Raw genomic sequence first — 13,624 nt, forward strand, 5'->3', positions numbered from 1 at the left:
CTCCTTCCGTTAATTCACTGACGATTGCGTGTAGGCTGATGGGGCGATAATTGGCCGGGTTGGATTTGTCCTGCTTTTATGGACAGGACATACCTGGGCAATTTTGCACATTGTCGGGTAGATGCCAGTGTTGTAGATGTACCCTGACAGCTTGGCTAGAGGCATGGCTAGTTCTGGAGCACAGATCTTCAGCATTACAGCCAGGATATTGTCAGGGCCCGTAACCTTTGCTGTGGCCAGTGTACTCAGCTATTTCTTGGCATTACGTGGAATGAATTGGTTTGGCTGAAGACTGGCATTTGTGATTGTGGGGACCTCAGGAGGACGACGAGAAGGATCATCCACTTGGCACTTCTGGTTGAAGAGACGTCCTGATTTATAAAAGGCGCTATATAAATGCAAGTTTGTTCAGTTTACTATGGTTTTGTCTGTGTAGGGTGAATTGTCACTATATAACCATTTTTTTAATGTTTGTTGCACAAGGTGCTTCACCACCTGCTCAGATTTGAGTTGGGCCCCATTATTTGTACCCATGAAAAGCTTTCGGCCATGGAGGTGCCAGCCACCATGGCGTTGTTTCCCCAACTATGCGTATTTTTATCATTCAGGCCAAATTCACACACAAAATAAAAGCAATTGAGCTGCTGTCTATCAATATATTAAACCCAAAAGGCGATCAAAGGTACCAAAGTTATGCCCAGTTTATTTGCTGTGCTCGGAACTCCGAAACTGATTTTTGTTCAAAATGTGTTCAAAATTTTGAAATTGTTCAAAAATGGTGTTAATGTGGCATTTATTGGTTAAGTCGGACCTTGCATCGTTGATCAGAACAAAATTTCATATGTGACTTGTGATGTATCTTCTTGGGCTAGATCTGGCCGTGAGTGAAATCTAGACTAATTGTTCTCCCTTTGTAAACTTGGCCTCAAAGAACATCACAGCCTGGAAATTTGATCACGCCCAAAAACTGGCACACAGGGCACGGTGCATGCTGCATGCGCCTGTTCACATGGTCACAAGGACCAAATGAAATTGGTACTGCCAGCTCTGTATCATTACTCAGGCATGCAGCCAACACTATTCATTGGCTATACACCTGTTTAGGGAAACTGGAAGTCAGGCATCTTAAAGGCAGGTAGCACCTCTTAAAGGCAAGGTGCATTCTGGCTGCAGATAGCAGGGAATGCTTCTGAAGACAAAAATGGCTGCAAGAAGACCAGACAGGATACTCAGGTTCTCTGATGCCGCTTTGGAGTCCCTGGTGTATTGGGGATGGTTTAGGTGAAGCGCTCTTTGATGAATTGCTCTCAGAGCTCTGGCAGCTCTCCAGGCCGCTCCTGCTCTTCCGCCTCTTCGGGTTCCTGCTCCTGTTGCACTTCTTGCTGCCCAGGTGATGGTAAGGGCTGGTTCCTCATGATGGCAAAGTTATGGAGCATGCAGCAGTTGACCACAAATATGGATACCCGCTCAGGGCTGTACTGCAAAGGTCCTTCCGAATGGCCCAGGCAGCATTACCATTGCTTGAGCATGCCAACTGTCTGCTCAATGATGTTTCTGGTGGCGGCATGGTTCGCGTTGTAGGCCAGTTCTGCAGCTGTGCCCAGGTTCCTGACAGGAGTCGTGAGCCAAGTCTGACGGGCATATCCTTTGTTGGCCAGTGGCCAGCCTGTAATGGCTTGGTTAAAGCAAAGATGGCACAGAGGACTGGCACAGGATAAATTAATCATGACTACTGTTAGGAAACCAGGCTCAGACCTGTATGATGCACTGCCTGTGGTCGCAAATAAGCTGGATGTTAAGGGAGTGGAAAGATGCTAGGCTAGTGATGGGCCAAAAAATGACCAGATGTTAACCAGCAGCCTTAAAGGACAACCCAGAAGCTAACCTGCATGCAGTGGATGAGCCCTTTAAGTAGCGCTGGTGAAGGGTCCTTCCTGTCTGTTAACATCACAAGTTGCTGGGTGAGTTTATCACATGGCGAGTCAGGCGCTGGGGCAGTCCAATATCACAAAAGGGTCCTATAACAAGAATAGGACCCTTATTTAAATATTTTAATCAGTGATTTAAATAGTTTTGGCACGTGCCCTGGACGCCAATGGAGCAGCCCGATCCAATGCTCATTAGGTGCACTTCCGTCACTTAATGAGTGCGCGCACCCTGCCCACATGCCTGTTTTTCACCTGAAAAACTGGCGCAGCACTATTGAATTTCTAGGCCCACCAGTTTATAACTGAGGTTTGCTCCTGTGGCTTTCAGATTCTCTGAACCCTAAATTAGACTTCAGACTTGTGTATACATAATGTAAGTGCCGTAAAACAAATCTTCAGCTTGGTATGTAAAAATGTGTATATTTTATTGAAATATACAAAATCTTTTACCCATTGTACCTCTTGCACCATATGTCTACTGTTCTTAATTATCAGAATGATCACCTTCTTACCACAGTCAATTTTCCTGATGCAAGTTGTCATTTTTCATAGGGGTGAGAGGAAGAAAAACAATTTTGTAGGTTTTAGACTTATAAAGCAATGATGTGCATGCGGATCTTAAATTAACTCAGGACTACGTGTAGGCCCACAATTTGCCCAGAAGACTCACATCTCCTTCCTTGGTACTCATTACTGTATCTCACCTTGTCAGTAATAATCTCTGGTGGGGACTCTTCTATGCCAAGTTCCCTTCTTCTCTCTGCTCGTACTTCTGCGTAGCTGCATGATATGTGAAAATTAGCAACTAATTAAGGACAGTTAATGACATAATATCCACAAAATATTTAAACTTCAATACATGCTGCTTCTGCGATATCTCCCTGGGCTAGATTAAAGTAGGACATCTTCTAAAATTAAAAGCAATCTTGCGGTAAGGCAGTACAGTCTGCATCTGCATTTAATGCATTTGCAGTTTGAATGCAATTGTTTAGCATGTAAATAATGGTAAATGTTTCCAACTAACAGCAGCATCGGTGCCATATTGTTAACGCCAGTGTCATATTGCTAAGAAAACAGCAATAATTAATGTCCCACTTGAGATGTTGCTACTGCTGTTGTATTTCTAATTTGGAAAGTCATTACCTCTGCACTGTCATTCCAGCTACATAGAAGCAATGCATAACTGGTATCTAACCACAAATTAATGGGTAATTAAAAAATATATAAAAACTTTAATCCCACAGATCTAGGATTTCCAAAACCCTTTGTGCCATTTCATTTTTTTAAATTTTGCTAGGCTCCAATCCTGAGTGGAAATGGCATTGTAATGATATTGGATGGTGTGAGGCCTTTTGATTCCCAGTGCTCCAAAAATAGCTCACCGCATTAGTCACGCAATGCACCTTTTAGTGTGTCCCTTCACCTTACGTACATCATGCTCATCCACCAGAGCTACTATATACTGGAGAGGCAGAGGAAGTGGGAGGTTTGCAGTCAGGTGTCAAGTAACCCCTCCTTTCCCAGATGGGTAACTCTGTCAAGGCCTTGCAGACCCACATCAAATCTGAAGGACGATAATCCCAGAGGGATACAGTTCCTTTGACCTACTGCGCACTCGGCAGAGTGAATGGTGCATCGATGCAAATTGCCTATTTTATTGTACATTGGTTTGTGAGGCAAAGTCAGTAAGAGAGTTACCTTATACTGTTCTCACAAGGCCCCCAGCTTGGGAGCAGCTAGTCTTCCCTTTTGGCTGGGCATAGTACACAGCATAGGATGGTTTATTTCAGGAAATAGAAAGAAAATAACCTCCAAAATTCTTGACCGTATTTTATTCCTTCAAGCGAGAACTGGACCTGTTTCTGATTGGAGATTACCTCATACAAGAAATAGATATCCTGTTACATAAAACAGGGTCAATGTGATCTCCTGGGCTAGTTTCAATCACCCTAAGAGGGTCGGAGAGAAATTTTCCATTTTTGTCTCCCTAATTGTCCTGGGGCTTTAAAAAAAAAAATTGCCTCTCTTGGCTCTGGGCAGGTGGGGAGTGTATGTTTTGTGATGCATAAGGCATCACAACAGTGTAGGACAAGTTAGATGGACCAGTAGGTTTTTTTTCTGTCTGTAATTTTCAGATGTTTGTACGTATTAAAAAGAAAATCCCCTGCTGCCCCCTCCCTGAGCTGCACAATCATGTTGGAGTTTCTTGCACTGATTCAAGACAGTTAGGCACCAAACAATGATGACTGGTGACAATGCATCCCAAGAACATGATAATAGAGCTATTTCTTCTTTCTCAGTCATTGGTGAATAAAATCAGCAGTACTGCCATTTTATTAGTAACATGCTAGGGGGAATTTTAACCTAAAAAAAAGGCAGGTTTGGATCAGGTGGGGGGTTAATGTGTTACAAATCTGAATCCTGACCCCAACTCACCTACTTCCGGTTTTAACGGAGGCGGGATGGGAGGCGAGAGGCCAACCCGCTCCTAGGAGCCGGGTTGGCACTTTAAATATTATAAATGAGGCTGCGTGCCTCATTTTGAAGCATCATTTTAAATATAACTCTGAGCAGTGGGGTTTCCTGGGTCTCGGAGGAAGGTGAGGACTGCTGGATCCAGGAGATAAGTACCTTTCCACTTACTTGCTGGATCCAGCGTATCTGCCTCGCCAACCCCACTGATCAGACACCCCTTGACCCTTCCAATCTAACCCCGACCTACCCCTCCCCCCCAGCCTTTAACCTCCCCTACGAGGCATCCGTTCTCCCGCTCCCCCCCCCCCCCAACCACCGGCTCTCGATCTCCGACGCCTGGCATTTGACCTAACGCCTCCCCACCCCTTCCGATCTCCGATGCTGGGCCTGGACAACCCCCCGCCCGGCCATCTGATCCCCTCCAGCCTTCCAATCTCAGGTCCCCAATCTCCAATCACCCTCCTCCCCCCAACTCACCCGGCCTTTATGATCTCCGATCCCCAGCCCCCGCGTCCCCTCCGGCTTCTGATCCCTCCCTCCCTCCCTCCTTCCTGCTCCCTTGCTGTGGCCTGGTGCCGTAGGCCTACCCACCCGACAGCCAGCCACCTTCACAATATGGCTGGCTGCGGGCAGGAAACAGAGAACAAAAATGTTAATCAGGCCCTGCCGTTAAATTCGGAAGGGCCTGAGTGGATCCCGTTCTCGCGGGTTTCTCGACTGCAATCCAGCTCCTCCGCTCCTCCCTGCCTCAGAGTTAAAATCCTGGCCACTGGGCTCGATTTTGCCAAGCACGAGGAAGCGGGTTTGGAGGCGTGCGAGGTGGTAAAATTGCAAAAAAATGGCGGGCGGGTCCGATCCCGCCTCCGAACAATTTTCCCAAATGCGTGTTTTCTGACCCCCTTTCCATCCCACGGATGAGGCGGGATAGGCCCTTAACAACCACTTAATTGCCTCTATTATCCCATTTTGAGAGGCCTTTCCGATTTTTAGACATTTCCCCCATCCTACATGCCTCCTCTGGAACCCTGGCAGCCTCACAACTGGATTGCTTACTAACAGCTGCAGCTCCACCATTAAAAAGGAGTTTTCACCAATGATCATTTGCAGGTCTAGGCGAACTTTTAGCAGGCCTACTCATTGTGGTGGAAGTTTGGAGCCTGACACCCTTCTCCAGTGTGACCTCCTGGGAAACCCCTCTCCCCACCTTGACTGAGCACTTCCTCAACTAAGGCATATACCAGAAGCATGGCGACCATTTAATTCCTTTCCTCCTGGACATCAGATCTGGATGAAGACCAGCCGCGGCAGCAGCAGAACCATGAACAGCAGCAGCATCAACAGGAGCACCAAGCTGCTAGTCACCCACCTAAAGCTGCACAGGCCAGAAGGCGCCAGCGCGTGACAACATTGCTGCCTGGGATGCAAGGGACGCACTCATCTTGGCCAGATTTGGTGAGCCTGCACAAACACCTTTGTCTTGCACCTTCTTACCAGAGCATCCACAATGTACAAGAACCTGCGGATTCCTATCATGTAGCACCAGCTTTCTGGCCATTTTTATGAATCATATTTCATATCCAAAACCCCAAGAAAGAACTGTACTGTTGGGCAAGCTTGTGGGAGTGGCTTAGGGAATAGGATTGCAAGCCAGGCTAACCTGACTAAGGTGCATTCATATGCAAACGGCCATCTTACACTGACAGGCTGGGTGGAAGGGAACCCAGGCTGATTGACGTCATCACCATCTAACATGATTACTGGGAACAATACCCTGAGAGGTAACTCAGAGACACCATGCCCTCACATCAATAAAGCAGTCCCAACTGAAACTGATGGAAGGCAAGAGATGGCCAGGCCATTGTCTTCCAGGAGTTCGGTTTGAGATTGAAACCCATTACCTGCTAATGGGGGCCATCAACTCAGGAAACGACAGACATCCAGTAATCAGCACTCATTGTCTCTCCAGGTGCCAGGCCTGGGAGCAGGGAAATGGAACATAATTTTTCACAAAGATTTCAAAGGTCATGAGCCACTCCAGGCCACAGGGGGATCCAGACAGATCACCTGAGTCAATACATCGATCAGTATTGGCGGGAGAAAAAGCTGATGGGTTTTGGGTATATAAGGGGCTGTTCTCTCTCTCTTCTTCTCGGCATCAATCTACAGCGAGTCTCCAGAGTGGGGTTCGGCTTGACGGAACACTGCCAGAAGCAGAGTGCTGCTCTTCATCCCTCAACGGACCTCGACTCAAACTGGAACTTGGATACCGCGTCAGCGGTACAGAACCAGGAATGAGACGTACAGTAAGAAGCTGCAAGCAAGACAACGGGCAATCGGGGTGAGCATATTGCCTGCGCCTACACAGCCACAAGATCACTTAGCTGTGTGAGGGGGTGATTGTAAGTCCCAATCAAACCTTAGAGAGCTTTAGTGCTGGGGTCCTGTGGTAGTTTATTTCACGGGAGGGTTCTTTTATTAGACCGTGGTAATTTTGCACGGTATGGCTTGTTGGACAAGTCAGGGTTGTATTGTTTTGTACTGTTACGAGTGTTACTGTTAATCCTATTAAACACAATACGGTTGAGCTCAGATGGGTGTCTGAGTCTGATCTGTCCATATAATCCCTATCGTCCAGAACTTGTAGTAAGAGGTGTGTTTTCGGTGCGCCCGAGAAAACCACTTACAATCACTCTGGCCACCATACTGACAATTGCAAGATGCCCTAAGCCCTCAATATGAAAGTCCCATTTGCGAAATGACACAGGCCACAACTTCAACAGTTTGCCATCAAATCCGTTTAAAATACAATGACAATGATGTCTGGTCCAAATACAAAACATCACAGCACCCAAGTGACTACCCTTGTGATTACTTGTGCTTTATCTTCCTCTTACGCGTGCTCCTACGTGGTGCTTCCAGTGGCTTCAGCAGATGTGGAGGCTCCTTGCTAACTTTCTTACTGCTCCTGTCTCAACGCCTTTGGCGGCCGTCCTCTGGGGTGGCAAACCTGTGTGGGCTCGCCAACAGTCTGTTGCTCCTGCGGCTGTGCAGGGGCTGAGATGCCCATCTCAGTTGGATGAGGACACTGGTAAGGCTCTGATCGAGGACTCTGCAGTGGCATGGTCATGTGCGTGCTTGGAGAGGAGCCCCCACTTCCTTATTCTCTGCCACCAACATCCCTCTCATGGGTCAGCCCTACTTCAGAGCTAGCAAGTGGCTTGACAGCACCATGCTGCACTTCAGGGGGGCGATGAGGGCCCATTTCTGCACTGGAAGTCCTACTCCAGAGGACTTCCATGAAGGTCTGGTTTGCATGCTCAATAGCTGACCATCACTCCTCAAGAGATGTCATTCTATTCTGAATAATTACCATGTTTCCATACCCTGGCGACTAAGCTCCTCCATGGCCATAGCCATCCTCTCCTCTACCGTAGCCATCCTCTCCTCTAAGGTAGCCAGCCTTACCACGGAGTTAGCCATCCTTTCCGCGGTGATGCGTTCATGCGCCAATGCCTCCACTAAGTGTTACGGGTGTGGTAGTGGACCCAAATGCAGACAGACAGCCAGAGACCTGAGATGGAATAAAACTCAAAAGATGCTTTACTAGAAGGCTCTTCAAATACAGGACGTACAGAGAATACTTCAAACAAAAGATCAAAGTAACAATTCAAAGAAACGAAAGCGAGTATACCAAACGCAGGACAAGGACTATAAACTAACCTGTGACTTGCAGGCATGAGAACTCAAGACTGAGTGACTGGGGCTGGAAATAGTCAGCTTAAATAACAGGCCTGATTACTCTGATGAGACAATTACTCTAATGAGACACAGGTGAGGAGAGAGGTACAGAGACATGGCAGCAGTGTACTGAGGCATCCTAAACCGCCCTCTGGCGGCCAGCAGAGGAACGTGTAGTTGGGACCCTGACAGTACCCCCCACCCCCCCCGGGACGGCACCTGACGTACCCACAGTAGCCTCTGGCTGGCGCCGGTAGAACTCCCGAATAAGCCCAGGATCTAGGATGTCCCGAGCTGGAACCCAGGAGCGCTCCTCAGGGCCGTAACCCTCCCAGTCCACCAAATACTGGAGTCCCCCGCGGACCCGGCGGGAGCGAAGGAGACGGCGGACAGTGTAGGCGGGCTGGCCCCCTACTAGTCGAGGGGCTGGAGGTAGGGGACTGGTCCGCACAGGTTTGAGACGGGAGACATGGAAGGATGGATGGATTCTCATGGATCGAGGCAACAGGAGACAGTAGGTAACTGGGTTTATCTTCCAGAGTATCTTGAATGGACCGACGAAGTGAGGAGTCAGTTTGCGAGACTCGACCTGCAGGGGAAGGTCCCGGGTGGAGAGCCACACCATCTGGCCGGGCCGGAGCAAAGGGGCAGGATTGCGTCGTCGGTTGGCCTGGATCCTCTGTCGACGTGATGCCAGTTGCAGTGCAGAACGGGCCTTTCTCCAGGTCCTCCGGCAGCGCCGGACGAACGACTCCGCCGACGGTACCCCCACCTCAGGCTCCTGCTCGGGGAACAATGGAGGTCGGTAACCGAACTGACACTCGAACGGTGACATCCCAATGGAGGAGTTCTGTAATGTGTTGTGAACATATTCTGCCCAAATGAGGTGTTTGCTCCAAGTAGAGGGGTTGGAGGAGGCGAGGCAATGCAGAGTCGTCTCCAGGTCCTGATTCACCCTCTTGGTCTGCCTATTGGACTGGGGATGATAACCCGAGGAGAGGCTGACCGCCGCACCCAGGAGACGACAGAAAGCCTTCCAGAACCGGGAGGTGAACTGGGGACCACGGTCTGACACTATGTCTAGGGGGAGGCCGTGTAGGCGGAAGACGTGCTGCGCCATGAGTTCCGTGGTTTCTCGGGCGGAAGGGAGCCTGGGCAGGGGGACGAAGTGGCAGGCTTTGGAGAACCGGTCGACAACAACTAGGATGGCAGTGTTACCCTGGGACGGTGGCAGACCGGTGACAAAGTCCAGGGAAAGGTGGGACCAAGGACGGTTCGGAATGGGGAGTGGGTGAAGGAGGCCATGTGGTCGTGTCCTGGGGTTCTTCTGCTGGGCACAGGTGCTGCAAGCTAAGACAACATAAGAACATAAGAAATAGGAGCAGGAGTAGGCCAATCGGCCCCTCGAGCCTGCTCCGCCATTCAATAAGATCATGGCTGATCTGATCCTAACCGCCAATCCACTATCACAGAACCATCTCCTGAATCTAACAGAATTAGACACACGAAATAGGAGCAGGATCAGGCTACACGGCCCCTGGGCCCGCTCCGCTACCCACAGGGCCATGACCGATCCGAACCTAGACTCATGTCCAAATTCCTGCCCGCTCCCCATAACCCTTTACTTCTAGGAAACTGTCTATTTCTGTTTTAAATTTATGTAATGATGTAGCTTCTACAGCTTTTTGGGGCAGCATATTCCATGGACCTACCACCCTCTGAGTGAAGTAGTTCCTCCTCATCTCAGTTTTGAAAGAGCAGCCCCTTATTCTAAGACTATGCCCCCTAGTTCTAGTTTCACCCATCATCGGGAACATCCTCCCCGCATCCACCCGATCCAACCCCTTCACAATCTTATATGTTTCAATAAGAACGCCTCTCATTCTTCTGAACTCCAATGAGTAGAGTCCCAATCTACTCAACCTCTCCTCATATGTCCATCCCCTCATCCCCGGGATTAACCGAGTGAACCTTCTTTGCACTGACTCGAGAACAAGTATGTCTTTTTTTAAGTATGGACACCAAAACTGTATGCAGTATTCCAGGTGCGGTCTCACCAATACCTTGTACAACTGAAGCAATACATCCCTATTTTTATATTCTATCCCCCTAGCAATGAAAGCCAACATTCCATTGGCCTTCTTAATCACTTGCTGCACCTGCATACTAACCTTTTGAGTTTCGTGCACCAGGACCCCCAGATCCCTTTGTACTTCAGTACTTTCCAGTTTCTTGCCATTAAGATAATAACTTGCTCTACGATTTTTCCTGCCAAAGTGCATAACCTCACACTTTCCAGTATTGTATTCCATCTGCCAAATCTCTGCCCACTTACTTAGCCTGTCGATGTCCCCTTGCAGGTTTTTTATGTCCTCCTCACTCACTACTTTCCCTCCCATCTTAGTATCATCTGCAAACTTTGATATGTTACACTCGGTCCCCTCCTCCAAATCGTTAATATAGATTGTAAAGAGTTGGGGACCCAGCACTGACCCCTGCGGAACACCACTGGTTACTGATTGCCAGTCTGAGAATGAACCATTTATCCCAACTCTCTGCCTTCTGTTAGATAGCCAATCCTTTATCCATGCCAGAATATTACCCCCAATCCCGTGATTTTTTATCTTAAGCAATAATCTTCTGTGTGGCACCTTGTCAAATGCCTTTTGGAAGTCTAAATACACTACGTCCACTGGTTCCCCTTTATCCACCCTATACGTTACTTCCTCAAAGAACTCCAGCAAATTTGTCAAACATGACTTCCCCTTCATAAAACCATGCTGACTTTGTCCTATTAAATGATGATTATCCAAATGTCCTGTTACTGTCTCCTTAATAATGGACTCCAAAATTTTACCTACCACAGATGTTAGGCTAACCAGTCTATAGTTTCCAGCCTTCTGTCTACTGCCCTTTTTAAATAAGGGCGTTACATTAGCAGTTTTCCAGTCTGCCGGGACCTTTGCCGAGTCCAGGGAGGTTTGGAAAATTATTACCAATGCATCCACAATCCCTACCACCACTTCCCTCAAGACCCTAGGATGTTAGCCATCAGGTCCAGGTGATTTATCTGCCTTGAGTCCCATTATTTTACCGAGAACCACTTCCTTAGTGATTTTGATCGTGTTTAGCTCCTCCCCCCCCTTTAGCCCCCTGTTTTCCAGTGTTGGGATATTCTTAGTGTCTTCTACTGTAAAGACTGATACAAAATATTCATTCAGTGATTTTGCCATCTCCATATTTCCCACCATTAATTTCCCGGTCTCATCCTCTAAGGGACCAACATTTACTTTAGCCACCCTTTTTCTTTTTATATAACTATAAAAACTCTTACTATCTGTTTTTATATTTTTTGCTAATTTACTTTCATAATCTATCTTCCCTTTCTTAATCAATCTTTTTGTTATTTTTTGCTGTCTTTTAAAGTTTTCCCAATCCTCTATCCTCCCACTAGATTTGGCTACCTTATATGCCCTTGCTTTTAGTCGAATACTATCCTTAATTTCTTTACTTAGCCACGGATGGCTGTCTTTTCTTTTACACCCTTTTCTTCTCAGTGGAATATATATTTTTTGGAAGTTGTAAAATAACTCCTTAAATGTACACCACTGATCATGTATCGTCTTACCCTTTAATCTATTTTCCCAATCTACTCTACTCAATTCCGCTCTCATACCTTCATAGTCTCCTTTATTCAAGCTTAGCACGCTTGTTTGAGATCCAACCTTCTCACCCTCTAATTGAATATGGAATTCAACCATGTTATGGTCACTCATTCCAAGGGGATCCTTTACTTGGACATTTTTTATTAATCCTGTCTCGTTACACAGGACCAGATCTAAGGTTGCTTGCCCCCTGGTCGGTTCAGTTACATACTGCTCAAGAAACCCATCCCTAATACACTCAATGAACTCATCCTCAAGGCAGCCCTGCCCAATTTGATTTGTCCAATTAATATGATAGTTAAAATCCCCCATAATTATAGATGTTCCCTTATTACAAGCCTCAACTATTTCCTGATTGATACTCCGTCCAACAGAGTTGCAACTGTTCGGAGGCCTATAGACTACGCCCACTAGTGTTTTTTTCCCCTTATTATTCCTTACCTCCACCCAAACTGTTTCATTATCCTGATCTTTTGGCCCAATATCATTTCTCTGTATTACAGTGATTCCTTCCTTTATTAACATAGCCACCCCACCTCCCCTTCCTTCCTGCCTGCCTGTCCTTCCTGATCGTTAAATAACCTGGTATGTTTAATTCCCAGGCATGGTCACCCTGCAGCCATGTTTCTGTAATGGCCACAAGATCATACCCATATGTAGTTATTTGTGCCATTAACTCGTCTATTTTGTTACGAATGCTACGTGCATTCAGATAGAGAACTTTCAAAGATGTTTTGTGACACTTAGTTCCTACTTTTGCCCTTTTTATTACTTTACCTTTTACTCCATACCTTCTGCCCCTTCCTGACACGCTCTGGTTTTCAATTTCCCCACTGCTACCTAAGTCTATGACCTTCTCTGTTGTCATTTTTATTATTTGCTCTCTAGGAACCTCCCCCCCACTAGTTAGTTTAAAGCCCTCTCTACAGCCCTAGTTATATGATCCGCCAGGACTCTAGTCCCAGCACTGGCCAAGTGAAGCCCGTCCCAACGGAACAGCTCCCTGCTGCCCCAGTACTGGTGCCAGTGTCCCAGGCAGCAAAACCCATTTCTCCCACACCAATGACCGGACATCCCTCTCGATCGACGGCCACCAGAATCTCCTGCGGATAAACTCGAGTGTCCGGGCGACCCCTGGATGCCCAGTCAGCTGGGACGAAGGCCCCCACTGCAGGACTTGGGATCAGACTGTCGTGGGAACAAACAGTCGATTCGGGGGTCCACCGCCTGGATCGGCCTCCCGCCGTTGTGCCTCTCGAACGGTGGTGTCGATGCCCCAGCGAACCGGAGCCAAAATCCTGGAGCTCGGAAGGATGGGTGTCGGGGTTTCGCTTATGTCCGGGGGGGTCGAATCGTCGGGAGAGCGCGTCAGCTTTCAGGTTTTTGGACCTGGGGCGGTAAGAGAGGATGAAGTTGAACCGAGTGAAGAAGAGCGCCCACTGGGCCTGGCGAGAATTGAGACGTTTGGTGTCCTGGATGTAGGCGAGGTTCTTGTGGTCGGTCCAGACCACGAATGGGTGTTTGGCCCCCTCTAGCCAGTGCCTCCATTCCTCCAACGCCAACTTGACAGCAAGCAGTTCTCTGTTCCCGATGTCATAGTTGCGCTCAGCAGGCAAGAGCCGCCTGGAGAAGAAGGCGCACGGGTGGAGTTTCTGGTCTGTGACGGAACGTTGGGACAGGACGGCCCCCACGCCAATGTCAGAGGCGTCCACCTCGACCATGAAGGGGAAGAGAGGCATCGGGGAGGGCCAGAACGGGAGCCGTGGTGAATCGCCGGTGGAGTTCTTTGAATGCTTTCTCCTCCACGGGTGACCAGTG

General features: G+C 48.0%; 1 protein-coding gene across 19 annotated transcripts in view; it reads right to left on the minus strand.

Moving 5' to 3' along the window:
• clocka (clock circadian regulator a) overlaps positions 1–13,624 on the minus strand; it is a 311,097-nt gene that overhangs the window by 59,934 nt on the left and 237,539 nt on the right. For all 19 annotated transcript variants that reach the window (XR_015074178.1, XR_015074174.1, XM_085970176.1 and 16 more), the window contains one exon: positions 2,633–2,708. Coding sequence is in view for 17 of the 19 variants with exons in the window: in XM_085970176.1 (XP_085826302.1) it covers positions 2,633–2,708 (76 nt within the window). In the remaining 2 variants the exon portion in view is untranslated. The remainder of the gene's footprint in view (positions 1–2,632; positions 2,709–13,624) is intronic.

Source organism: Somniosus microcephalus, chromosome 2 (genome assembly GCF_052327205.1).
Source record: "Somniosus microcephalus isolate GS21.2 chromosome 2, FLI_Smic_1.0, whole genome shotgun sequence".
NCBI lineage: Eukaryota > Metazoa > Chordata > Chondrichthyes > Squaliformes > Somniosidae > Somniosus > Somniosus microcephalus.